The sequence below is a fragment of the Lucilia sericata genome, unplaced genomic scaffold (genome assembly GCF_015586225.1).
Source record: "Lucilia sericata isolate MDLA Ls3-8-SP2 unplaced genomic scaffold, ASM1558622v1 Contig001585F_arrow, whole genome shotgun sequence".
In the NCBI taxonomy this organism is placed as follows: Eukaryota; Metazoa; Arthropoda; class Insecta; order Diptera; family Calliphoridae; genus Lucilia; species Lucilia sericata.
Window position 1 is genome coordinate 36,317 of NW_023995504.1, and position 25,450 is coordinate 61,766.

A 25,450-nucleotide genomic window follows, 5' to 3' on the forward strand; every position below is an offset into this window, starting at 1 on the left:
ATGACAATTCGTATATGAAAATTTTCTTCTTCATACATTTTATTTTCTCGTCGTCTTTTTTTGCATTAATACATGAAAAATCATCAATTGTGCGGACGCTTAATAATTTATTTCTTCAAATAGTCAATAAATTTGCAAAAAGAATCAAAAATACCCCAGAAAATAGTGAAAATACAATAGAAATTATTATATTTATTAAAAATCAGTGAAAATATTGCTTAAAAATTGGTAAAAACATTGCAAATGAAAATTTTCCTCAGCAGACAAGAAAGAAACGAAAAAATTAAGGTGGAGTTGTGTGTGAAAAAAAGGATACAAGAAAAATTGCTGAAAATTAGTTTAAAAATCTATAATTATGTGGAAATTTTTATAAAATGTTAATAAGTCATGTGCATTTTGTATAAAATTGATGAATTTTAATTAGGTTTTGTGTTTTATTGTGTGTAAAATAATTGATAATTGTTACACGGTCATTTGTGAAAAAATTCTAAATTGTATACACATACAATTACACCAACAAAAAAGTGACGTTATCCATGAAGTAGCCAGATTGTATGGTGGAAATATCGATATAACCCTTTTAGGGAAAAAGCTTGCAAATAAATTATTTCTAGAACAACGACAGACCCCTTCAAATTCATGAACAGCAACCGCGATTCCAAAATTCTTCTAAACATTTTATTTTTTTAGTATTTATTTAATTGAAAAAATACACTTACATATGTGTATGATTTATGTCAAAAATAGATCTTTTTTAACATAATTATGTTCAACTACATAGATGTATTTTCGGATTTTAAAGAGTTAACTCGATTTTATAGGTACCAATTTGGTACTACCAAATAAAATCTTATTACGTTTATTATATTTGTAAAATTAGCGATAAAAACTTTAAATTAACAAAAAAAATACAATTGTAAATTTTAGGACAATGGGAAAATAGGTTTCCGATAATCTGGCATTGCTAGTTTTTAATGCACAGGTACAAAAAGAAAAATCTAAACTCCATTTGGCTGCTATAGTAACCTCAAACCACTCACTGATTTAATTTTTATATTATTTTTTTTTTCTTTATAAAACAAAAACAATTTCATTTATAATAGCAACAAAAAAGTAAGCTTTGATCAATCACACACACACATGTGTTTACTTTTATTTGGTGGAGGGCAAAGTGTGTTTATTTTTGTGCAGGTTTATAAATAAACAATAACAATTGTGTTGTAAAACACAACAGTTTTGACATTTAGTAAATACAATAACAAAAAACAACGTGAGGTTAAAGGCATTGAAAATAAACAAATCGTATTTTTTATTTATTTGCAAATTTTAAGCCTTATATGTAAATTTATTTATTATTATTTTTTTATTAATACAGTTTTTTAATCGAAAATTGATCTCATTGAGCTGGAATTAAAAACTGCGTAGAAAATGGAATAATTAAAGCGGGAATCAATTAAAACGTTAAACAAACAAAAATTTTCCTTGGAAAAACTACTGCAATTATAAGAAAATGACAGCAAATTCAACTAGCAGCGACTTGTATTTGAGACCTTTACCCTATTTGGACACCAAATGGGTGCGTGCCGATCTTATAGCTAGTCTGCGTAATCCTGAAGATGCCGCAATTTTATGGAATAATCTTATACAGGATTGTGAATTGGTGTCGTCTCCCTCGTGGGCGGTGGTAAATGCAGCTGGTAATTTATGTTATCTGGGTGACGATGGCAAACACTATTGTGGTGTACAAAAACTACAATGTTCCTGCTGCCCCAATGATTATTGCGGCCCCTTGTCGGCCTGTAATTGCAGTGCTTGTCATACTTTGGATTCGGATGCGACTATAAAAAAGGTGACTACGGCTGCTCAGGCTGCAGCGGCCGCAGCTCAACGTATTGCCAGTGATGCCATCTTTGAATCGTGGCTATGGGGTCAAACTCCCAATAATGCAGCTAAAGTTGAGTGTCAGAAAACCTTGCTAAATGAATTGCACGACATTTCTTTACAAGCTGCTGGCAATTGTCTATCTTCAATACATTTGCGTCAACAATTGTTTATCTATGAGCGTTATTTTGTCTCACTGGCTAGATGTAAACAACAGCATCAGCAGCAACAACAGCAACAGCAGGCGCAAATGCAACAACAGCAAACTTTGGATATACCACTTTTACAGCCACCACAATCATCTAACTCTAATAATCCTTTTTTAAATCCTTCGGATAAAAATATGCATAAATTTCAAGATGATAGTCGTCTCTCAAATCGAGAACGTTTTGCCAAATTTGCCCAACAGTCATCTTCGCAGGAATTACGTTCGCCAGGACGTGAAAGTGAGCGTGCCACTTTGGGTTTGGCTAGAGTGTGCACTAGGGCAGCTTTAAATTTTTCATTTTTCTTTTTGCGTCGTGCCTGGCGTTCGGGTGAGGATACCGAAATGTGCAGTGAATTGTTGTGTGAAGCCTTGGAGTCTTTGCAGGATCTTCCGGAAGCCTTGCTCTTCGATACATCACAGGTGAAAACAAAAAGAAAACTAAAAAAATATATAAACTATCAATTTCATTTTGTTTAATATTTCTCACAGGTTTCACCCCTTTGGATTGAAGTTTTAGAACGTTCGATTAAATTTCTACGTCAAGTTGCCTTGGGTGATCCCATGGGTAATCGCTGCACCGCACCCAAAGAAGATCGTCATACTGCTCTTTGTCTACTACTCGAACTGGGAGCTCAAAAGGGTAGTTTAGCTGCTTCTTTAGAGGCCGTAGTTCTACTTTTAACTCTTTGGGATAAAGATAAAGCTACCGATGATAACCGCGATGTTCCGCAAAATGCTGGGGCTCCTCTGGTGCCCATACTAAAACGTTATGAAGCTATTGGCAATTATGGTCTAACCGCCAACACCGCACCAGATATTTTACCCTCCAGTGCTACAGAATGTTTCTTACGTTTCCTTACTTTACCCGAGCAGGAAACGGCAAATGTAGACTTGAAACAAGCTGCTGTAGTTATAATCTCCCATTTGGATCGTTTGGCCAAACCACACATGCCAACTGGACATTCCATACAAATGCCCACAAACTTTGCCATGAATAATGCCCACAATAAGACTTCAATGGGTTCATGTGGCAAAACGACTTCCCTGCCCAATCAAAATTCACAAGAAAGTGTTACCACCTCTAATAATAACAATAATTTGTCAGCCAGCAGCACTCCCCAGTTGCATGAGCAGCGCATCTATGCCTTGGGTTGGCTGTCACTGAATCCTAATCAATATGGTTTTACAGCAGAGCCGGCTGTGGGTATACCCCTGCCAGGAGTCAACAATATCTGTTCGCAATATTCAGCTCCTGTTTTGAATTTTTACTTTCAAGTTCAACAGGTGGTTATATCGGAGGAATATGTGTTGTTTTTGACCCAGGATGGTAAAATGTATACCTGGCGCATTTCTAAACCGGAAACCGAACCCATGTTGATAGAAGAGTTGGCGGAAATTCATATAATATCGGTGGCAGCTCATTGCGAAGGCCGTCATTATTTGGCGGTGGATAGTATGGGTAAATAACTTTCATAGCCGTTTTATAAATAAACATATAATTTCTTGTTGTTTTCTATAATTTGTTTAGGTAATGCTTATTCCTGGGGTAATGGTGTAGGCGGTCGTTTGGGCCATGGTGATACTCTGCCTCGAGAACTTCCTACAAAAATCATGAGTTTAGAGAGATCAGTTAAATCGATTCATGTGGGTTGCACCTATAGTGCAGCCATTACCTACAATGGTACTTTGTTTACCTGGGGCCGTGGCACCTATGGACGTTTAGGTCATGGCAATTCAGATGACAAATTATTACCCACTCAAGTATCAGCTTTAGCAGAACACAAAATAGTGGATGTAGCCTTGGGCAGTGGGGACGCCCACACTTTGGCTGTTACTGCCGCAGGTTTGGTTTATGCTTGGGGTGATGGTGATTTTGGCAAACTAGGAAACGGTTCTTGTAATGGCTCTCAATTGCCACAACTTATCGAAACCTTACCTCGAATACAGCGTGTTTTTGCAGGAGCTCAATTTTCGGTGGCCTTAACGTGTGAGGGAAAACTCTATTCTTGGGGTAAGGCCAGTGGAGGACGTTTGGGCCATAATCAGCTAGACAAACAAGTCCAATGTTTGAGTACTCCCAAACTTATCAATAATTTACAAACAAAAATCATCATAGATGTAGCCATAGGCGTTTCTCATTGTTTGGCTTTAAGTTCAAGTGGTGAGGTTTTCGGATGGGGACGCAATGACTACCAGCAAATATGTCCGGCTTCAATATGCCGTGATCCTTTAGTTAAACAACCTATATTGGCCACACATCCCTCGGTTTATGCTTTTGGCATAGCTTGTGGTGCCGCCCAAAGTATTATATGGAGTCAGACTTCTATACAGGGTATTCCATCCCGTATTCCCTTCGTTATAGATTTAAGTGAACACACCTTTCGTTTATTGGATCAATTATTGGGTATGGTCTGTGGCCAGGATTCCAATAATCGTCAAACACCAAATCAAGAGGCGGAATGTGTAGCAGTGGCTTGTTTAAATCTATTAAGACTTCAGTTGCATGCTTTAATAGCCAATGGTGTTGCTCCTAAAACGGTGGGTCTGTCGGAAGGTTCTCGTCTACTGGTGAGTTTAAAAACTCGCATTCTTAGTTTGGCGGGTGGTGCCAATGTCTTAAAAACCATGCAAGAGGCAGCCCAATGGGCTTTGCAGGTGGGTTGGAGTGTTTTACTACCCACCGCTTCGGAAAGAGCACAAACTTTAACTTCACTGTTGCCATCAGAACCGGGTATATCTACTGCGGGGCATAGATTTATGACTGATCTCTTGGTGGGCTCTCTAATGGCTGAAGGAGGTTTGGAGACAGCTTTAAAGCAAGCCATACGTTTGGAATCCAATGATTGTACCGATAATGGTCATAACTTGCCTCTACTACATCTTATTAAACAATTATTGCGCAACAACTCAGCCTTGACTCAAGCTAAACTAACGCAACTACTCCTTAGCACTGGCGTCGTTAAGCCGGAGGAGGAAAATCCTTCTTTATCTTCCTTATCTATACTACATTCACAAGAACACTCAAGTCCTAGTCTAGATCTACTACATCGTTTTCAACGCCTGCTATTCTCTCATATTCACCAGAGTCCCAAAACAGAAGATCTAACGGGTGCTGAACTTTTGCTAAGCAAATATCTACAAAGTGCTGTTAGTCTCTGTATACATTCCCTACAAAAAGCCCATGAAATTGCTTTGCAAGGCAAAGAAGGTGTGGCTGATATTCTAATGACTGATATATCCGATACTCTACTTTATGAATTGCTTATTGGCCTTATAATCCTTAAAAGGGATAAAGCAAATCTCATGCCTGCCTTTGATTGGTCTCATCATTTTGTTCCGCTTTTACATGCTTTGGACAATTTGAATCGTTTAATATGTGATAGTGATATTCAGGATTCCGATGATTTGGGTTGGCCGGGTATTATATGTCGTGGTAATCTTAAAAATACTACAACGAATACACAACCAGAAGAGCTGATGCTGATAAGAAAACATGATTTTGAAAATCATATTTTAGATGGCGGTAAATGGATCATAATAAATGGTTATGTCTGTGATCTAAATGATTATCAGTGAGTAGCTTCTTCTTTACGGCAAAATCAGTTTATTGTAAATTAAACATATACAATTTTTTTTAGAAATGATTCTGCCCCCGTGAATGATTTTCTTGAAGACAGCATTGGTAAAGATCTTTCCTCGGAATTGGGTAATACTACCTATCGTTCCTGCTTAGAATTTATATTAAATCATCATAAAGTGGGACGCTACGCTCCCAATATAAGTGAAGAAAAGGTGAAATAATTTAAATTATATTATTAAAGAACTAAATCTCCTAAATGTTATTCTTTTAGCCTCATTTACAGCAAAGTAAAGTGCTAACCCATTTTAACTCTGAAAGATCTTTAGCTTATTTATTGGGTCTGGTAGCTAATACCCTGCAGATAGGTCCTCCTCCCCAACCAGCCGAATTACAATGTAAAACTATTATAAAATCCAATATCTTAAGTGGTGGCCTGCAGGTATTGCAACCCAGTAATCCTTTTGATGAGGAAAAAGGTGAAGCACGCAGTAGTGCCAGTACAGCTGGTAGTACACCCACAGAACCACCAGTACATGCCATAGCCTCGGTAGGAGTAATGCAAACTTCTGCCAATAACATACAACATCGCATAGAGACCTTAGTATCTGGTCTCTCTGATGGCCGTTTAACAGATCCTTTGGTAGTTACTTGGATGACTATATCTGAACGTTTTTGCAAGGATAACAATTTAATATGGCATCAGGAATTTCCTCCAGAACATCCAGTACAAGAGTTAGAACGCCTTCTTACAGCAGTCCTTATAAGACACCAAAGTCTGGGCGGCTTAATACTTTCCACCATAGAAAAAGAATTGACTGGTGTGACAGCTGCTAATTCAGTTTATAAACTACCCAAACAAATCGCCGAAATAATACGTTTAATTTATCAAACTAAGTGGTCGGTGGTGCGTATAAGACAGCAGTTAAATCGTAGTTATAAGGAGGTGTGTGCTCCTATGTTGGAACGTTTACGTTTTCTGCTCTATGAAATAAGGCCTGCTGTTAGTCTAGAACAAGAAGGTTTACGGAAACTCTCTATACTGCACAAATTACCACGTTTCAAACAAATTGTACGCAAGATTATAGCGGAAATGCGTGTGGCTAAGAAGCAATTGGTGTGTGCTAAACCGGAGGATATTTTAAATGTTACCATACAAAGTCAAAATGTGGCACAGAAGTTGCAGTCACAATCACAAGTAAGTTGGAAACAAAATTAAGTAGAAACTTTTTTATAACCTTCAATTATTTAGGAATCTCTTTTGGAAGCCAGTTTATCCGTTAGCATGGATAAAAATTCAACATTGGCTACCGATCCTTCACTCATACCGATTGCAACAGTTCAAATACCTTCGCCTCTTACTAATCACCCTTCTAATGAGAATCTACTCGAAGGCAGTGATAACAATCTTATTTTATCCGAACGTAAAACCTCAAGTGAAGAAATTAAATTTCAAACATCTGATCTTGATTTTGATGATAAAAAACCCGAACAGGAACCCAGACTTAGTAACGATGTCATACGTAAACTCTGCGAAAAATGGTATTTTTCTGGTGATCTAAATACTCAATTAATGAATGAAATTGTCGAATTTGTTATGCAAGAAATCTGTGATGTTGAGACTGTACGACGTGCCATGTACTGTCAAGTGCAACGCTATCAAATACGTCGCCAAGGCTTAGAAATGTTTCACACAATTCTGCAAGTAAATGGTCTTATGGATGCAGTGAAATATAATATGTTAAGTGGTTATTTGGGTTTACACCTAAAGGGTAATAAACATACCACCACAAATATTTTGGATGATGTTGGCTCTATAACAGCGTTCCAAAAAGCGAATTTAGTTTTGGCTCAGGCTCGTATTTTAGAATGGGCCGTACAAGAATTACAAAGACTGGTTAATCAAGAACAAATACATTTAAAATCGAAACATAATAATGCTGGCAAGGATAATACCAATTTGGGTACTTATGTATTCTTGAAAAAATTACCCAGAGCGAGATTTCTTTTAAGTATTTTCGGCATATTGGCTAAGGATATAGGAGCTAATGAGCTTAGTTTACTCATTAACTCCGGTACATTGGGAACAGTATTGGGCCTGTTAAGTCAAACAGGAGGTGATGTACCGGCTGTTAAAAACACCTATGAATTGTCTACAGTTTATGAGGACACTATACTCAAGCAAAAATCAAATAAAGCTAATTTGACAGGACCAGAGTTGGCTAAACTAATGAAGATTGGCACTAGAATTGTTAGAGGAGCTGACTGGAAGTGGGGTGATCAAGATGGTAATCCTCCGGGTGAGGGAAGAATCATAAGTGAAGTGGGTGAAGATGGGTAAGTGAAAAATGCATATTAAATAATTTTTAAATTTGCCAAAATTTATTTAATTTGTTTAAAAACAGTTGGGTGCGAGTTGAATGGTATACGGGAGCCACAAACTCTTACCGCATGGGCAAGGAGAATCAATATGATTTACGTTTAGCCGATAGTGCTTTAAATATTGTTTCTCCCGATTCTGAGACTGAAAAAGATGAAATCGCCAGTGATTCTTCTTTAAATGGCGAATCTCATCCTACGAAATTGTTACGTTATGCTTGTACGAAACTGTTGCAAATCGTTTCGGTGGGCATTGGTTTACATTCTGAAAAAATGGACAAGAATGCGGTGCGAGGCATATCCTCCATGTTTCGTGCTATTTTAAATCCCGACTCAACCTTGGCCAACATTTGCGGTTTGGACAATTGGACTACTTTGGGTTTTCTGAAGGCGATTGCGGGTAAGTGCAGAAAATAGAACTGAACTAGAACTGAATTAGGACTGAACTAGTACTGAACTAGAAATGAACTAGAACTGAACTAGAACTGAACTAGAACTGAACTAGAACTGAACTAGAACTGAACTAGAACTGAACTAGAACTGAACTAGAACTGAACTAGAACTAGAACTGAACTAGAACTGAACTAGAACTGAACTAGAACTGAACTAGAACTGAACTAGAACTGAACTAGAACTGAACTAGAACTGAACTAGAACTGAACTAGAACTGAACTAGAACTGAACTAGAACTGAACTAGAACTGAACTAGAACTGAACTAGAACTGAACTAGAACTGAACTAGAACTGAACTAGAACTGAACTAGAACTGAACTAGAACTAGAACTGAACTAGAACTGAACTAGAACTGAACTAGAACTGAACTAGAACTGAACTAGAACTGAACTAGAACTAGAACTAGAACTGAACTAGAACTGAACTAGAACTGAACTAGAACTGAACTAGAACTGAACTAGAACTGAACTAGAACTGAACTAGAACTGAACTAGAACTGAACTAGAACTGAACTAGAACTGAACTAGAACTGAACTAGAACTGAACTAGAACTGAACTAGAACTGAACTAGAACTGAACTAGAACTGAACTAGAACTGAACTAGAACTGAACTAGAACTGAAACTAGAACTGAACTAGAACTGAACTAGAACTGAACTAGAACTGAACTAGAACTGAACTAGAACTGAACTAGAACTGAACTAGAACTGAACTAGAACTGAACTAGAACTGAACTAGAACTGAACTAGAACTGAACTAGAACTGAACTAGAACTGAACTAGAACTGAACTAGAACTGAACTAGAACTGAACTAGAACTGAACTAGACTGAACTAGAACTGAACTAGAACTGAACTAGAACTGAACTAGAACTGAACTAGAACTGAACTAGAACTGAACTAGAACTGAACTAGAACTGAACTAGAACTGAACTAGACTGAACTAGAAACTGAACTAGAACTAGAACTGAACTAGAACTGAACTAGAACTGAACTAGAACTGAACTAGAACTGAACTAGAACTGAACTAGAACTGAACTAGAACTGAACTAGAACTGAACTACGAACTAGAACTGAACTAGAACTGAACTAGAACTGAACTAGAACTGAACTAGAACTGAACTAGAACTGAACTAGAACTGAACTAGAACTGAACTAGAACTGAACTAGAACTGAACTAGAACTGAACTAGAACTGAACTAGAACTGAACTAGAACTGAACTAGAACTGAACTAGAACTGAACTAGAACTGAACTAGAACTGAACTAGAACTGAACTAGAACTGAACTAGAACTGAACTAGAACTGAACTAGAACTGAATTAGAACTGAACTAGAACTGAACTAGAACTGAACTAGAACTGAACTAGAACTGAACTAGAACTGAACTAGAACTGAACTAGAACTGAACTAGAACTGAACTAGAACTGAACTAGAACTGAACTAGAACTGAACTAGAACTGAACTAGAACTGAACTAGAACTGAACTAGAACTGAACTAGAACTGAACTAGAACTGAACTAGAACTGAACTAGAACTGAACTAGAACTGAACTAGAACTGAACTAGAACTGAACTAGAACTGAACTAGAACTGAACTAGAACTGAACTAGAACTGAACTAGAACTGAACTAGAACTGAACTAGAACTGAACTAGAACTGAACTAGAACTGAACTAGAACTGAACTAGAACTGAACTAGAACTGAACTAGAACTGAACTAGAACTGAACTAGAACTGAACTAGAACTGAACTAGAACTGAACTAGAACTGAACTAGAACTGAACTAGAACTGAACTAGAAACTGAACTAGAACTGAACTAGAACTGAACTAGAACTGAACTAGAACTGAACTAGAACTGAACTAGAACTGAACTAGAACTGAACTAGAACTGAACTAGAACTGAACTAGAACTGAACTAGAACTGAACTAGAACTGAACTAGAACTGAACTAGAACTGAACTAGAACTGAACTAGAACTGAACTAGAACTGAACTAGAACTGAACTAGAACTGAACTAGAACTGAACTAGAACTGAACTAGAACTGAACTAGAACTGAACTAGAACTGAACTAGAACTGAACTAGAACTGAACTAGAACTGAACTAGAACTGAACTAGAACTGAACTAGAACTGAACTAGAACTGAACTAGAACTGAACTAGAACTGAACTAGAACTGAACTAGAACTGAACTAGAACTGAACTAGAACTGAACTAGAACTGAACTAGAACTGAACTAGAACTGAACTAGAACTGAACTAGAACTGAACTAGAACTGAACTAGAACTGAACTAGAACTGAACTAGAACTGAACTAGAACTGAACTAGAACTGAACTAGAACTGAACTAGAACTGAACTAGAACTGAACTAGAAACTGAACTAGAAACGGACTAGAACTGAACTAGAACTGAACTAGAACTGACTAGAACTGAACTAGAACTGAACTAGAACTGAACTAGAACTGAACTAGAACTGAACTAGAACTGACTAGAACTGAACTAGAACTGAACTAGAACTGAACTAGAACTGAACTAGAACTGAACTAGAACTGAACTAGAACTGAACTAGAACTGAACTAGAACTGAACTAGAACTGAACTAGAACTGAACTAGAACTGAACTAGAACTGAACTAGAACTGAACTAGAACTGAACTAGAACTGAACTAGAACTGAACTAGAACTGAACTAGAACTGAACTAGAACTGAACTAGAACTGAACTAGAACTGAACTAGAACTGAACTAGAACTGAACTAGAACTGAACTAGAACTGAACTAGAACTGAACTAGAACTGAACTAGAACTGAACTAGAACTGAACTAGAACTGACTAGAACTGAACTAGAACTGAACTAGAACTGAACTAGACTGAACTAGAACTGAACTAGAACTGAACTAGAACTGAACTAGAACTGAACTAGAACTGAACTAGAACTGAACTAGAACTGAACTAGAACTGAACTAGAACTGAACTAGAACTGAACTAGAAGACCTAGAACTGAACTAGAACTGAACTAGAACTGAACTAGAACTGAACTAGAACTGAACTAGAACTGAACTAGAACTGAACTAGAACTGAACTAGAACTGAACTGAACTAGAACTGAACTAGAACTGAACTAGTAACTGAACTAGAATGAACTAGAACTGAACTAGAACTGAACTAGAACTGAACTAGAACTGAACTAGAACTGAACTAGAACTGAACTAGAACTGAACTAGAACTGAACTAGAACTGAACTAGAACTGAACTAGAACTGAACTAGAACTGAACTAGAACTGAACTAGAACTGAACTAGAACTGAACTAGAACTGAACTAGAACTGAACTAGAACTGAACTAGAACTGAACTAGAACTGAACTAGAACTGAACTAGAACTGAACTAGAACTGAACTAGAACTGAACTAGAACTGAACTAGAACTGAACTAGAACTGAACTAGAACTGAACTAGAACTGAACTAGAACTGAACTAGAACTGAACTAGAACTGAACTAGAACTGAACTAGAACTGAACTAGAACTGAACTAGAACTGAACTAGAACTGAACTAGAACTGAACTAGAACTGAACTAGAACTGAACTAGAACTGAACTAGAACTGAACTAGAACTGAACTAGAACTGAACTAGAACTGAACTAGAACTGAACTAGAACTGAACTAGAACTGAACTAGAACTGAACTAGAACTGAACTAGAACTGAACTAGAACTGAACTAGAACTGAACTAGAACTGAACTAGAACTGAACTAGAACTGAACTAGAACTGAACTAGAACTGAACTAGAACTGAACTAGAACTGAACTAGAACTGAACTAGAACTGAACTAGAACTGAACTAGAACTGAACTAGAACTGAACTAGAACTGAACTAGAACTGAACTAGAACTGAACTAGAACTGAACTAGAACTGAACTAGAACTGAACTAGAACTGAACTAGAACTGAACTAGAACTGAACTAGAACTGAACTAGAACTGAACTAGAACTGAACTAGAACTGAACTAGAACTGAACTAGAACTGAACTAGAACTGAACTAGAACTGAACTAGAACTGAACTAGAACTGAACTAGAACTGAACTAGAACTGAACTAGAACTGAACTAGAACTGAACTAGAACTGAACTAGAACTGACTAGAACTGACTAGAACTGAACTAGAACTGAACTAGAACTGAACTAGAACTGAACTAGAACTGAACTAGAACTGAACTAGAACTGAACTAGAACTGAACTAGAACTGAACTAGAACTGAACTAGAACTGAACTAGAACTGAACTAGAACTGAACTAGAACTGAACTAGAACTGAACTAGAACTGAACTAGAACTGAACTAGAACTGAACTAGAACTGAACTAGAACTGAACTAGAACTGAACTAGAACTGAACTAGAAAACTGACGAACTAAACTGAACTGAACTGAACTGAACTAACTAGAACTGAACTAGAACTGAACTGAACTGAGACTGAACTAGAACTGAACTAGAACTGAACTAGAACTGAACTAGAACTGAACTAGAACTGAACTAGAACTGAACTAGAACTGAACTAGAACTGAACTAGAACTGAACTAGAACTGACTAGAACTGAACTAGAACTGAACTAGAACTGAACTAGAACTGAACTAGAACTGAACTAGAACTGAACTAGAACTGAACTAGAACTGAACTAGAACTGAACTAGAACTGAACTAGAACTGAACTAGAACTGAACTAGAACTGAACTAGAACTGAACTAGAACTGAACTAGAACTGAACTAGAACTGAACTAGAACTGAACTAGAACTGAACTAGAACTGAACTAGAACTGAACTAGAACTGAACTAGAACTGAACTAGAACTGAACTAGAACTGAACTAGAACTGAACTAGAACTGAACTAGAACTGAACTAGAACTGAACTAGAACTGAACTAGAACTGAACTAGAACTGAACTAGAACTGAACTAGAACTGAACTAGAACTGAACTAGAACTGAACTAGAACTGAACTAGAACTGAACTAGAACTGAACTAGAACTGGACTAGAACTGAACTAGAACTGAACTAGAACTGAACTAGAACTGAACTAGAACTGAACTAGAACTGAACTAGAACTGAACTACTGAACTAGACTGAACTAGAACTGAACCTAGAACTGAACTAGAACTGAACTTAGAACTGAACTAGAACTGAACTAGAACTGAACTAGAACTGAACTAGAACTGAACTAGAACTGAACTAGAACTGAACTAGAACTGAACTAGAACTGAACTCGAACTGAACTAGAACTGAACTAGAAACTGAACTAGAACTGAACTAGAACTGCGACTAGAACCTGCAACTAGAACTGAACTAGAACTGAACTAGAACTGACTACGAACTGAACTAGAACTGAACTAGAACTGAACTAGAACTGAACTAGAACTAGAACTGAACTAGAACTGCACTAGAACTGAACTAGAAGGAATAGAACTGAACTAGAACTGAACTAGAACTGAACTAGAACTGAACTAGAACTGAATAGAACTGAACTAGAACTGAAACTGAACTAGACTGAACTAGAACTGAACTAGAAACTGAACTAGAACTGAACTAGAACTGAACTAGAACTGAACTAGAACTAGAACTGACAACTAGAACTGAACTAAAGAATCTGAACTGACTAGAACTGAACTAGAACTGAACTAGAACTGAACTAGAACTGAACTAGAACTGAACTAAGAACTGAACTAGAACTAGAACTGAACTAGAACTGAACTGAACTAGAACTGAACTAGAACTACTGAACTAGAACTGAACTAGAACTGAACTAGAACTGAACTAGAACTGAACTAGAACTGAACTAGAACTGAACTAGAACTGAACTAGAACTGAACTAGAACTGAACTAGAACTGAACTAGAACTGAACTAGAACTGAACTAGAACTGAACTAGAACTGAACTAGAACTGAACTAGAACTGAACTAGAACTGAACTAGAACTGAACTGAACTAACTAGAACTGAACTAGAACTGAACTAGAACTGAACTAGAACTGAACTAGAACTGAACTAGAACTGAACTAGAACTGAACTAGAACTGAACTAGAACTGAACTAGAACTGACTAGAACTAAACTAGAACTGAACTAGAACTGAACTAGAACTGAACTAGACTGAACTAGAACTGAACTAGAACTGAACTCGAACTGAACTAGAACTGAACTAGAACTGAACATACAGCTTTATGAATTTTTCAAAATAATTTGAATTTCTAAAATTATTTTAAAATCTTATAAAAACCGGTAAATTATTAAAGAACAAAATTAATAATTGCTTTCAGGTGAATCTTCAATCCTGTCAAAGTATTTAACATCACCCATTTGGATAGATTTCTACATAAACTTATTGGAACAACCAACTGTACGTGAACAAGATGTTTTTCGTAAAATACATTGCTTACGTCTACTACAAATTGTACTAATTCACTGGACCGATGAAGGCGATTTGCCGCAAATGACCTCCCTAGTACGACAAATATTCTCGACTTTAGGCAAAATTACTCTATATTGTCCTAATGATTCATCGCTCTTACAAACAACAGCCGAAAACAAACCTAGAATTCTATTGACCGCTTCCCACTCGGGAACCGTAGCCGAAGAAATTATAACATTACTGAGAAAATTACATACACTTCCCATATGGAATACGGCCATAAATTCGTTTCTTTCGCAAAAACTTTGTGTTGCGGCTGAATTATTTGGTGAAGATGGTTTGGATTTACAGCATTTGGAGAATGAATATATATTTGTAATGGGTGTTCTAACAACTATCGGTGGTTGTGATATACGACCAAGAGTGGGATTGCAGGTTTGTCATGAAGGCACAACTGCTACAATATGTGGTTTTACCACTAAGGGAAAATGTCTATTGAGCACCGACAATCAGTCTTTAAATGGTGAATGTAGGAAGATCTCTTTAAGTGCTGCTTTGGAGAGTGCAGATTATTCGGTATTTAGTTTATCACGTTTGCCTATGAATGAAATGTTGCTAAACTCCTGGTCGGTATTATTGTATGGCCCCGGAGAACGTAAGGAATCTGTACCGAATATTATAGATATAAGTTTGTTAAGATCGCAACAAATACAGTTGTCGGTTTTAAACTCAAATTGTGTGCTCTATAGACATCAAAGTTCATTGAGAAAGATATTAAAACAAAGATCACCGGGAATGTGCTCCTATTCCTCTGAAGAGAGCGTTTCGGAAGAGGAACAAGCTCAAAAATCTGCCGGCAATGTTGAGCAGCATAATCAACATGAAGTTAATAATGAAGAACCTTTGAATAGTTCATTTGTTGGTTCTAATGAAACGGAACTACTCATACAAAGCATACTCATACGAGCCACCCAACCTTCTCCAGTCAAGGCCTGCTATACCTACAGTGAATTAGCTACGGCTGCTCTTAATTGTTCCCAGGTTTTAGCCTCACAAGTACACTCGGAGCTAAATGATCTGACCTCATCTACATCGCGTTTAGGTGGTATTATGCCCACTATGCAACCCACCATGATACATGGTACTCCCATCTATAACATGGGTGTTTATGATGAAGCTACTGGCACTTCGAATCCCTCTAATCCTTCGAACTTAGAATTAAAAGAAACTGATACTTCTATCAATACTTCAGCTTCCTTAATTTCGCAAATCATGGAAATGGGTTTCAGTAAAAAATCTGTGGAATTGGCAGTAAAACAACTCACTATTTATCCCATGACACCAACACCCGAGCAAATAGTTCAATGGATATTAGAACATCCCGATATTTGTAATAATACTATAGATCCTGGCGACTATAATGATCCTACGGAAATAATGGGACACTCAACATCAGATGCTTCTTTGCCTCAACAGCAGAAACTAAGTTCTTTGCAAGATCCCGAATGTGATATCGATAATGAAAGTGTTGACACCAGTTCGGATACTGTGGAGGGTTCTTCCATACAAGATCAACCTTTTAAATATGAGACTAGACAAGATTTTCAAACCGCCGACCAGTATGCCATGTATGTAAGAGGTCTAGTGTGTCCGGGCATGATAGTACGATGTTGTCGTGATTTTGAGGAAATTAAAAAAGGCGACATTGGTACTGTTCTTAAGGTGGATACCGAAGGTCTTCATGATCTTAATGTACAAGTTGATTGGCAGTTACATGGTACCACCTATTGGGTGTGTTTTGTGCATATTGAGCTATTGGAAAAACCTGTAGAAAAACTAACTTCAACGGCTATGAATTTGGAAAGACAAACATCTCAAATTGTTATAGGTTCTCAGGTGCGCATGAGAGCCGCACCACGCTATAAATGGGGTAATGTAATGCGCGGCAGTGTGGGTACAGTAACCGCTGTTTGTGGAAAAAATGTTAGTGTTGATTTTCCTCAGCATCCGGGATGGAAGGGTTCCGTAAATGATATAGAAACGGTGGGTACTTCTGTACAAGGAAGTACCCTTTTGGGTTTCAACAGCCTATCAGCACCAGCAGCTTCGGATCTTATAGAAGATTGGTCGCGCTGCATTCGTTCTTTGAGTGTATCTTCAAATGAAATGACAGCTAAACATTTACTAGATCGCAGTCCTAACTGTTGGCAAAGTTCTTCTAGTACCCAGGGAAAACATTGGATACGTTTGGAAATGCATGAAAATGTTTTAGTCCACAGTCTGTCCATTACAGTGAGTCCTTCAGATCATTCGCATATGCCTTCATTGGTGGTGACACGTGTGGGCGATAGTATTGGTAATTTGAAAGAATATTCTTGGATATCGATTAAGAATACTGACACCACAGTACCTCTTATGACCGATGTAAGACAATATTATCCTTGGATTGAAATAGTTATCAAACAGTGTCGCAATAATGGCATACAATGTAAAGTTCACTCGCTGAATATCATTGGAAGGCGTAAACAAACTGATTTGGATTTAATGCTAATGAATGCTTCGTTTTTGGCTTGTGAATATGATAATATGTCCGATTCTAATCAAAATCTTTCTTTATCTTCTTATGCCGATCCAAAATCATCTTTATGTGATCCTCCTTGTACCGTTATGGTTTGGGGTTTGAATGATAAAGAACAATTGGGAGGCTTAAAGGGCTCCAAGGTTAAAGTGCCGACATTCTCTCAAACCATAAGTCGTTTAAGACCTATACATATTGCTGGTGGTTCAAAATCCCTATTTATAGTTTCTCAAGATGGTAAAGTTTATGCTTGTGGAGAGGGCACTAACGGTAGATTGGGTCTGGGAACAAGTGCTAATATTTCAGTGCCGCGTCAAGTTCCCGTTTTGCATCAATATGTTGTCAAAAAGGTGGCTGTTCATTCCGGTGGCAAACATGCTTTGGCTTTAACTTTAGATGGAAAAGTATTTTCTTGGGGTGAAGGAGAGGATGGCAAACTGGGCCATGGCAATCGTTTAACTATGGACAAACCCAAAATGATTGAATCTTTAAGATCTAAGAAAATACGAGACATTGCTTGTGGCTCTTCTCACAGCGCTGCCATAACTTCAGCGGGCGAGTTATACACCTGGGGCTTAGGGGAATATGGCCGTTTGGGTCATGGCGACAATGCTACACAATTGAAACCTAAACTTGTGGCTGGTTTAAGTGGTAAGCGGGTTATACAAGTGGCCTGTGGAAGTCGAGATGCACAAACGTTGGCTTTAACTGAAGATGGTGCAGTTTACTCCTGGGGTGATGGTGATTTTGGTAAATTAGGTAGAGGTGGTTCAGAAGGTTCTTCGGTACCTCACGAAATCGAACGTTTAACCGGCATTGGTGTCATACAAATCGAATGTGGTGCCCAATTTAGTTTGGCCTTAACACGCACTGGCGAAGTATGGACTTGGGGTAAAGGAGACTACTATCGTTTGGGTCATGGTACTGATCAGCATGTGCGTAAACCCCAAACCATACAGGGACTACGAGGACGTAAAGTTATACATGTAGCCGTTGGAGCGTTACATTGTTTGGCCGTAACAGATACCGGTCAGGTTTATGCCTGGGGAGATAATGATCACGGCCAGCAGGGTTCCGGTAATACGGTGGTGAATAAAAAACCTGCTTTAGTTATAGGTTTAGATTCGGTTTTCGTAAATCGTGTAGCTTGCGGAAGTTCCCATTCCATTGCTTGGGGTCTACCGCAATCACCGTCGGAAGATGAAAAGAAAGGCCCGGTACCATTTGCCACCACCAAGGATCCTTTGGGTGGCACCAGTTTGGGAATATATGATGCTGAACCAGTTACTACCACAACATCATCAGCCATTAGTTCGACCACCAAAAATTCCGTAAAAGTCAGTTTGAGTGAAACTTTGTTGAATCTTGAAACGAACGGTGCTCGCCAAACAGCTTTGAACTACGTACTCAATGCCATGAGTATTTTACAGGCCCGTCAGCTAATTGTGGCCGCCTTGACCAGTCACAGCAAGGTTAACTTGAATGAGCGCGTAAGCAGTGAAATTGAACATGATTATGGCAGTTTTAGAGAGAATTCTGGTCACAACAATAATGCACAACAGCAAACTAACAATAATGCTAATGATATTATAGCCCAAGGAGGAGGAGAAGCCTTGGCAGATGCCACTGACCCAGCCGTACACGAGCCATCACCTGAGGCTGATATACAACCTGCCCCTGCAGGTCCTTTAAGTGCTTTCCAAAGTTTGACGGGATCTCTATCACTTTCGGCTTCTCTATCCAGTGCCGCTCCACACAAACACTCGAAAATGTCCGCTAGTGCCATGTCCGTCATGGCGGCTACCATGACCAATCAGGAGGAAATGATAAATGAGACTTCTTTAACCGGTTTAGATGATTTTACTTCCTTACTAGGGGAATCAGAGGCTAAGAGTTTGGTGGAATTATTAAAACTAAGTGTAGCCGGTAGAACTGGTCCTTCAAGTACTTCACAGACCATAGCGGAGACTTTGATAGCATTAGGTTCAAATAGTCCTTCCATAGGAGCTATGCTATTGGAAACTTGTATAACCGAATTGGAAGATCTGTGTACCTCCCGCCATAGTTTAGGCAAAGTTCCAAAACCGGTAATGCAGGAAAGCAGTCATCCTTACGTTGATAATGTCACCACCAATGGTCATGTTAAAATACCAGGAGCTGAAGCCTTGCGTTTGGAATTTGATTCGAATTGTTCGACCGAGAAACGTAATGATCCTTTGGTTATAATGGATGGCTCAGGACGTATAATTGCCATGAGATCTGGACGAGAATTTGCCCACTGGGCTTCAGAGATACGCATACCCGGAGATGAAATGCGTTGGAAATTCACTTCCGATAGCTCGGTTAATGGTTGGGGTTGGCGTTTTTGGGTTCATGCCATAATGCCGGCTTCTTTGATGAACGAAAGGGGCTCTGATCGAGCAGTGCTCTCTCAGCCATCTATGCCTCTAGTGATGGCGTTGTTAGATGAGCGTTTGAGTCCCAACAATAGCAGTGTTTTATTGCGTTTAGCGGCTGCCTTGGCGTCGTGTGCTCAATTGAATTCACTAACCACTGCACAACGTATATGGTCTTTAAAACGTTTGCACGCAGTATTACTCTCGAAATATGCTCCCAAACCCTTAGATGTTTCTTTGAACCCCATACTTATGCCTTTGATACCGGAACTTTTGCGTCAATACGAGTACGAAGAACCGCAAGTGAGAGGAGGCATACACCTCATGCATTCGGATTATTTTAAAACTTTGGCTGCTTTGGCATGTGATATGCAATTGGACTCGGTATTGCCACCAGCTGATGTCCATAAATGGGCCTGGTTTAAGAGATATTGCATTGCCGTAAGAGTGGCTCAGTCTTTGATTAAACGAAGCGAATTGCCCAAGGCTTTTTGTATGGAAGTGCGTAAGAAATTTGCCGAAATGATGCCTCAACCACAGATACATACGCCTCAAGCAGGAGGTTCCATGATGAATAGTACAACTTCCATCGGATCCTCCACAAGTACAGCTAGTAATCCAACGCCTTCGCCACAGCCTTGTCTACCCGGTTGTTCTTCTTCCTCGAATATGGTGAATACTTTAACACCCAGTTCTAGCAGTTTGATACAATACATTGACACAGTGATGACCCTATCTCTGCACGAAAATATGGCCTCCTGTGGTGGCGCAGCTTGCAGCTCAAATGTCGCCGTCGAAAATATACAGTTTATGCATGAAGACCATAATCTTTTTAAAGCCGAACATGATAGCCAGCTTTTGCAGTGGCTCAATAGACGCCCCGATGATTGGGCTTTGTCGTGGGGTGGAGCCAGCACCATCTATGGCTGGGGTCATAATCATCGTGGCCAATTGGGTGGCTTAGAAGGAAGTCGCATTAAAACACCTACACCTTGTGAAGCTCTAAGTTTGTTGAGGCCCGTACAACTGGCCGGAGGAGAACAAACATTATTTGCTGTTACACCCGATGGAAAACTATTTGCCACCGGCTATGGTTGTGGTGGCCGTTTGGGTGTGGGGGGTACTGATTCTTGGGCTGTGCCGACACTGGTAGCTTCTTTGCAACATGTTTTCGTTAAGAAAGTAGCAGTTAATTCGGGTGGCAAACATTGCTTGGCTTTGACAACCGACGGTGAAGTGTATTCTTGGGGAGAAGGAGAAGATGGTAAATTGGGCCATGGAAATCGCATGAGTTACGATCGTCCTAAGTTAATAGATGATCTCACCGGCATAGGTATAGTTGATATAGCCTGTGGCAGTGCTCATTCAGCAGCTATAACTTCATCGGGTCACGTTTTAACATGGGGCAAAGGCCGTTATGGCCGTTTGGGTCATGGCGATTCTGAAGATCAATTGAGACCGAAATTGGTAGAGGCCTTATTAGGCTATCGAGCCATAGATATAGCTTGTGGCTCGGGAGATGCTCAGACTTTGTGTATAACAGATGACGATAATGTTTGGAGTTGGGGTGATGGCGATTATGGCAAGCTGGGACGTGGTGGCTCAGATGGTTGCAAAGTTCCTGTAAAAATCGAAAGTTTATCTGGTTTGGGTGTTATTAAAGTCGAATGCGGTTCACAATTTTCGGTGGCTCTAACTAAATCTGGTGCTGTCTACACCTGGGGTAAAGGAGATTTCCATCGTTTGGGTCATGGCACAGTCGATCATGTTAGACGTCCCAAAAAAGTCGCCGCTTTACAAGGCAAAAAAGTGGTTTCTATTGCTACGGGGTCTTTGCACTGTGTAGCCTGTACGGATAGTGGTGAAGTGTTTACTTGGGGTGATAATGATGAAGGCCAATTAGGAGATGGTACTGTAAGTGCCATACAAAGACCCCGGCTGGTGCAAGCCTTGACGGGCAAACATATTGTTAAGGTAACTTGCGGCTCGGCTCATACTTTGGCTCTCTCCACATCTCAGCTATCGGAAAGGGTACGGCCACCACCCAATCCCCCCTTGGAATATGATTTAGTAAGAGATTTACCACCCGAAGATTTACACGCTCGTCTAGTATTATTGCATCACTTTTCGGAGTTATTGTGCCCTTGTTTGGCCATGTTACCCATAACAGGTAAGAGAAGTTTTAAAATTAAAGTGATTGCATTACATCCTTATTTGTTTGGCAGGTGATCTAAGTTTGGGCGCCTTAAAAGATGTCTTAGTTTATACCATCAAAGAGGCTGCCTTCCGTAAGGTTATACAAACCACCATGGTCAGGGATAAACAGCATGGTCCAGTTATTGAATTAAATCGCATACAAGTTAAACGTTCACGTAATAAGTCGGTCAATGGTTTGGCCGGAGTTGATGGTATGAAAAGTGTATTTGGTCAAATGGTTCAAAAGTTACCGCTGCTAACACAAGAGGCTTTGTCCTTGCCGCATCGTGTTTGGAAAGTTAAATTTGTGGGTGAATCGGTGGATGATTGTGGTGGCGGTTATAGTGAATCTATTGCGGAAATGTGTGATGAATTACAAAACGGCAGTGTTCCACTACTAATAGGTACACCCAATGGTCGAGGAGAGGCAGGGGCCAATCGTGATTGTTTCCTTTTGGATCCAACACTTACATCAGTATTGCAAATGAATATGTTCCGTTTTCTGGGCGTTCTAATGGGTATAGCGGTTAGAACGGGATCACCCTTAAGTTTAAAGTAAGTGGATGTGAAAATTTATTTGAAATTTTTTACTATAACGATTTGTTTTTTATTTGCAGTCTTGCCGAACCCGTTTGGCGTCAATTGGCCGGCGAACAGCTGCGTCCCTCGGATTTAACAGAAGTCGATCGTGATTATGTAGCCGGTTTGCTGTGCATACGCAACATGGATGATGATCCCAAGGTATTCAGTACCTTAGAACTGCCCTTCTCTACTTCGTCTGCCAAAGGTCATGAGGTGCCACTTTCAACACGTTACACACGCATAACACCACAAAATCGCCAGGAATATGTACGTTTAGCTTTGAATTTCCGTTTACATGAATTCGATGAACAAGTTAAAGCCGTACGTGATGGCATGTCCAAAGTAATACCCGTCCCTCTATTATCATTATTTTCTGCCGCCGAACTGCAGGCCATGGTCTGTGGTTCTCCCGATATACCGCTAGGTCTCCTTAAATCCGTTGCCACCTATAAGGGTTTCGATCCCAATTCGGCTATTGTTCAATGGTTTTGGGAAGTTATGGAAGAGTTTTCGAATCAGGTAAGGAAATATAAGAAATTATAATTTAAGATCCTACTTTATCGGATATTTTTTTTGAACTCATGAATGGGAAGAACTAGAAACTTTTTATTCATTTGTATTTGGAACTCAATTTGTTTTTATATATTTTTAGGAACGTTCTTTGTTTTTACGTTTTGTTTGGGGTCGCACTCGTCTACCACGCACAATTGCCGATTTTCGAGGCCGAGATTTTGTTTTACAGGTTTTAGAGAAAAATCCGCCCGATCACTTTTTACCCGAAAGCTATACCTGTTTCTTTTTATTAAAGATGCCCAGATACTCGTGTAAAGTAAGTAATTAATTTCAATGAAACTTAGTTTCACCGACAATTTTCTATAAAACTAAAATTCACTGAAAACTTTTAACCCAAAGCTTAGTTTCGCCGAAAAATTTCACTACAACATAATAGTTTCAACGAAAATGTTCACTAAAACTTAGTGTCACCAAAAACTTTCATTAAAACAAAGTATTTCATCCAAAATTTTTTAGTTTTACCGTAAATTTCCAAATTTTATCGTAAATTTCCACCAAAAGTTTAATTTCATCGAACAATTTCCACTAAAACTTAGTTTCATGTTCACTAAAACTTAGTTTCACCGAAATTTTCACTAAAATTTAGTTTTACCGAAATTTTCACTAAAATTTAGGTTCACAGAAATTTTCATTAAAATTTAGTTTTACCGAAAATTTTCACTAAAATTATTTTTACCGAAAATTTTCACTAAAATTTATTTTTATCGAAAATTTTCACTAAAATTTATTTTTACCGAAAATTTTCACAAAAATTTATTTTTATCGAAATTTTTATTAAAATTTAGTTTTACCGCAAATTTTCACTAAAATTTATTTTTACCGAAATTTTTCACTAAAATTTAGTTTAATCGAAAATTTTCACTAAAATTTAGTTTTACCGAAAATTTTCTCAAAAATTTAGTTTTAGGTACCGAAAATTTTCTCAAAAATTTATTTTTCCCGAAAATTTTCACTAAAATTTATTTTTACGGAAAATTTTCACTAAAATTTAGTTTAATCGAAAATTTTTACAAAAACTTAAAATTTGTCTAAACGAAAATTTTTTCCGAATTTTTTTTAATGAAAATTTCTTTCACCGAAAATATTTTAGTGAAATTTTTAACGAGATAATTTCACCAAAAATTCACGAAATTTATTGTTTTTCTTGCTTTCAGGCCGTTTTATTGGAAAAACTAAAATATGCCATACATTTTTGCAAAAGCATTGATACTGATGAATATGCCCGTGTTGCTATGGGCGATCCCACCGAAGCAACCGGCAGCGAAGATAATAGTGACTTAGAATCAGTAGCATCAAATGAAGTTTAAAAATTAAAAAAAAAAAAAACAAAAATGATCAAAAATTAAAAAACATAAAATGAACAACCAGAAAATTAATATTATACCAAAAAAAACACAAATGAAATTTAGTATTAAATATAAGATTTTAAAACAAACAACAATATGATAAACAAAATAACAAGTAGAGGACAAACACTTCAATAATAAACATTTTGGCCCCTGTTAAATACACAACTAAAACAACTCAAACGTAAAAATGTTTTTGCAGCAAAATACAAAATTGGTAATTTATTTTGATATAATTTTATTTAAATAATAATATTAAAATGTTTTAATAATTTCTTTGCTTTCAGCACCTTAATAAAACTTGAAAATTTTTTTGTTTTTTTTTTTTATAAATTATGGCCACACCTCCTCCACGCCTACTTTTAAAGGCAAAAGTAAAAGGTTTGCTTTAATTTAACTTTGAAATTGTATTCTTTTTATATGATTTTTTTTTATAAATTAAAAAGTATTTATTTTTTTTTATTTATATAATTCACCAATAGCTTAGTATTATTACATATTTACAGAATTTATCAAGAAAGTAATGTAAACATTGTCTTTTCTTATACTATTTATAGCATCTATTTATGTTTCCTTTTTATAACTAAAATTTAACTGTTTTTTTTTTTTCTTAAAATAGAAAATGTTGAAATTTTAGTTTTTTGTTATTTTTATTTTAATACTTTTGGTTTATTTCTTTTCTTTTGATATATTTCCTTAGTTGTATTAGTTTAGTTTAATATTATTGATAATTTTATAAATTGTTTCATTAGTTTTATGAATTTTCTTTAAATGAATAAAAATTTTCTTGTTGAACATACTAAATAAACATTTTTTAACAAAATTACAAATACACTGTGCAAATTTACAAGACTAAAGATGTTTGAAAATAAATCTTGTAAAACTGCAAGATCTAAAAAGTATCGT

The 25,450-nt window shown here is 37.6% G+C and overlaps 1 protein-coding gene across 1 annotated transcript; it reads left to right on the forward strand.

Annotated features, from left to right (window-relative positions):
• Window positions 1–17: 17 nt before the first annotated feature.
• On the forward strand, window positions 18–24,548 carry LOC119612035 (probable E3 ubiquitin-protein ligase HERC2). The gene is made up of 13 exons (XM_037967749.1): window positions 18–288; window positions 1,376–2,509; window positions 2,579–3,548; window positions 3,618–5,661; window positions 5,728–5,881; window positions 5,941–6,864; window positions 6,919–8,003; window positions 8,072–8,445; window positions 14,782–22,017; window positions 22,073–22,598; window positions 22,661–23,144; window positions 23,278–23,454; window positions 24,353–24,548. The coding sequence occupies exons 2-13, from the start codon at window positions 1,511–1,513 to the stop codon at window positions 24,503–24,505; spliced, it is 15,126 nt and encodes a 5,041-aa protein (XP_037823677.1). The 5' UTR covers window positions 18–288; window positions 1,376–1,510; the 3' UTR covers window positions 24,506–24,548.
• The last annotated feature ends 902 nt before the right edge of the window (window positions 24,549–25,450 follow it).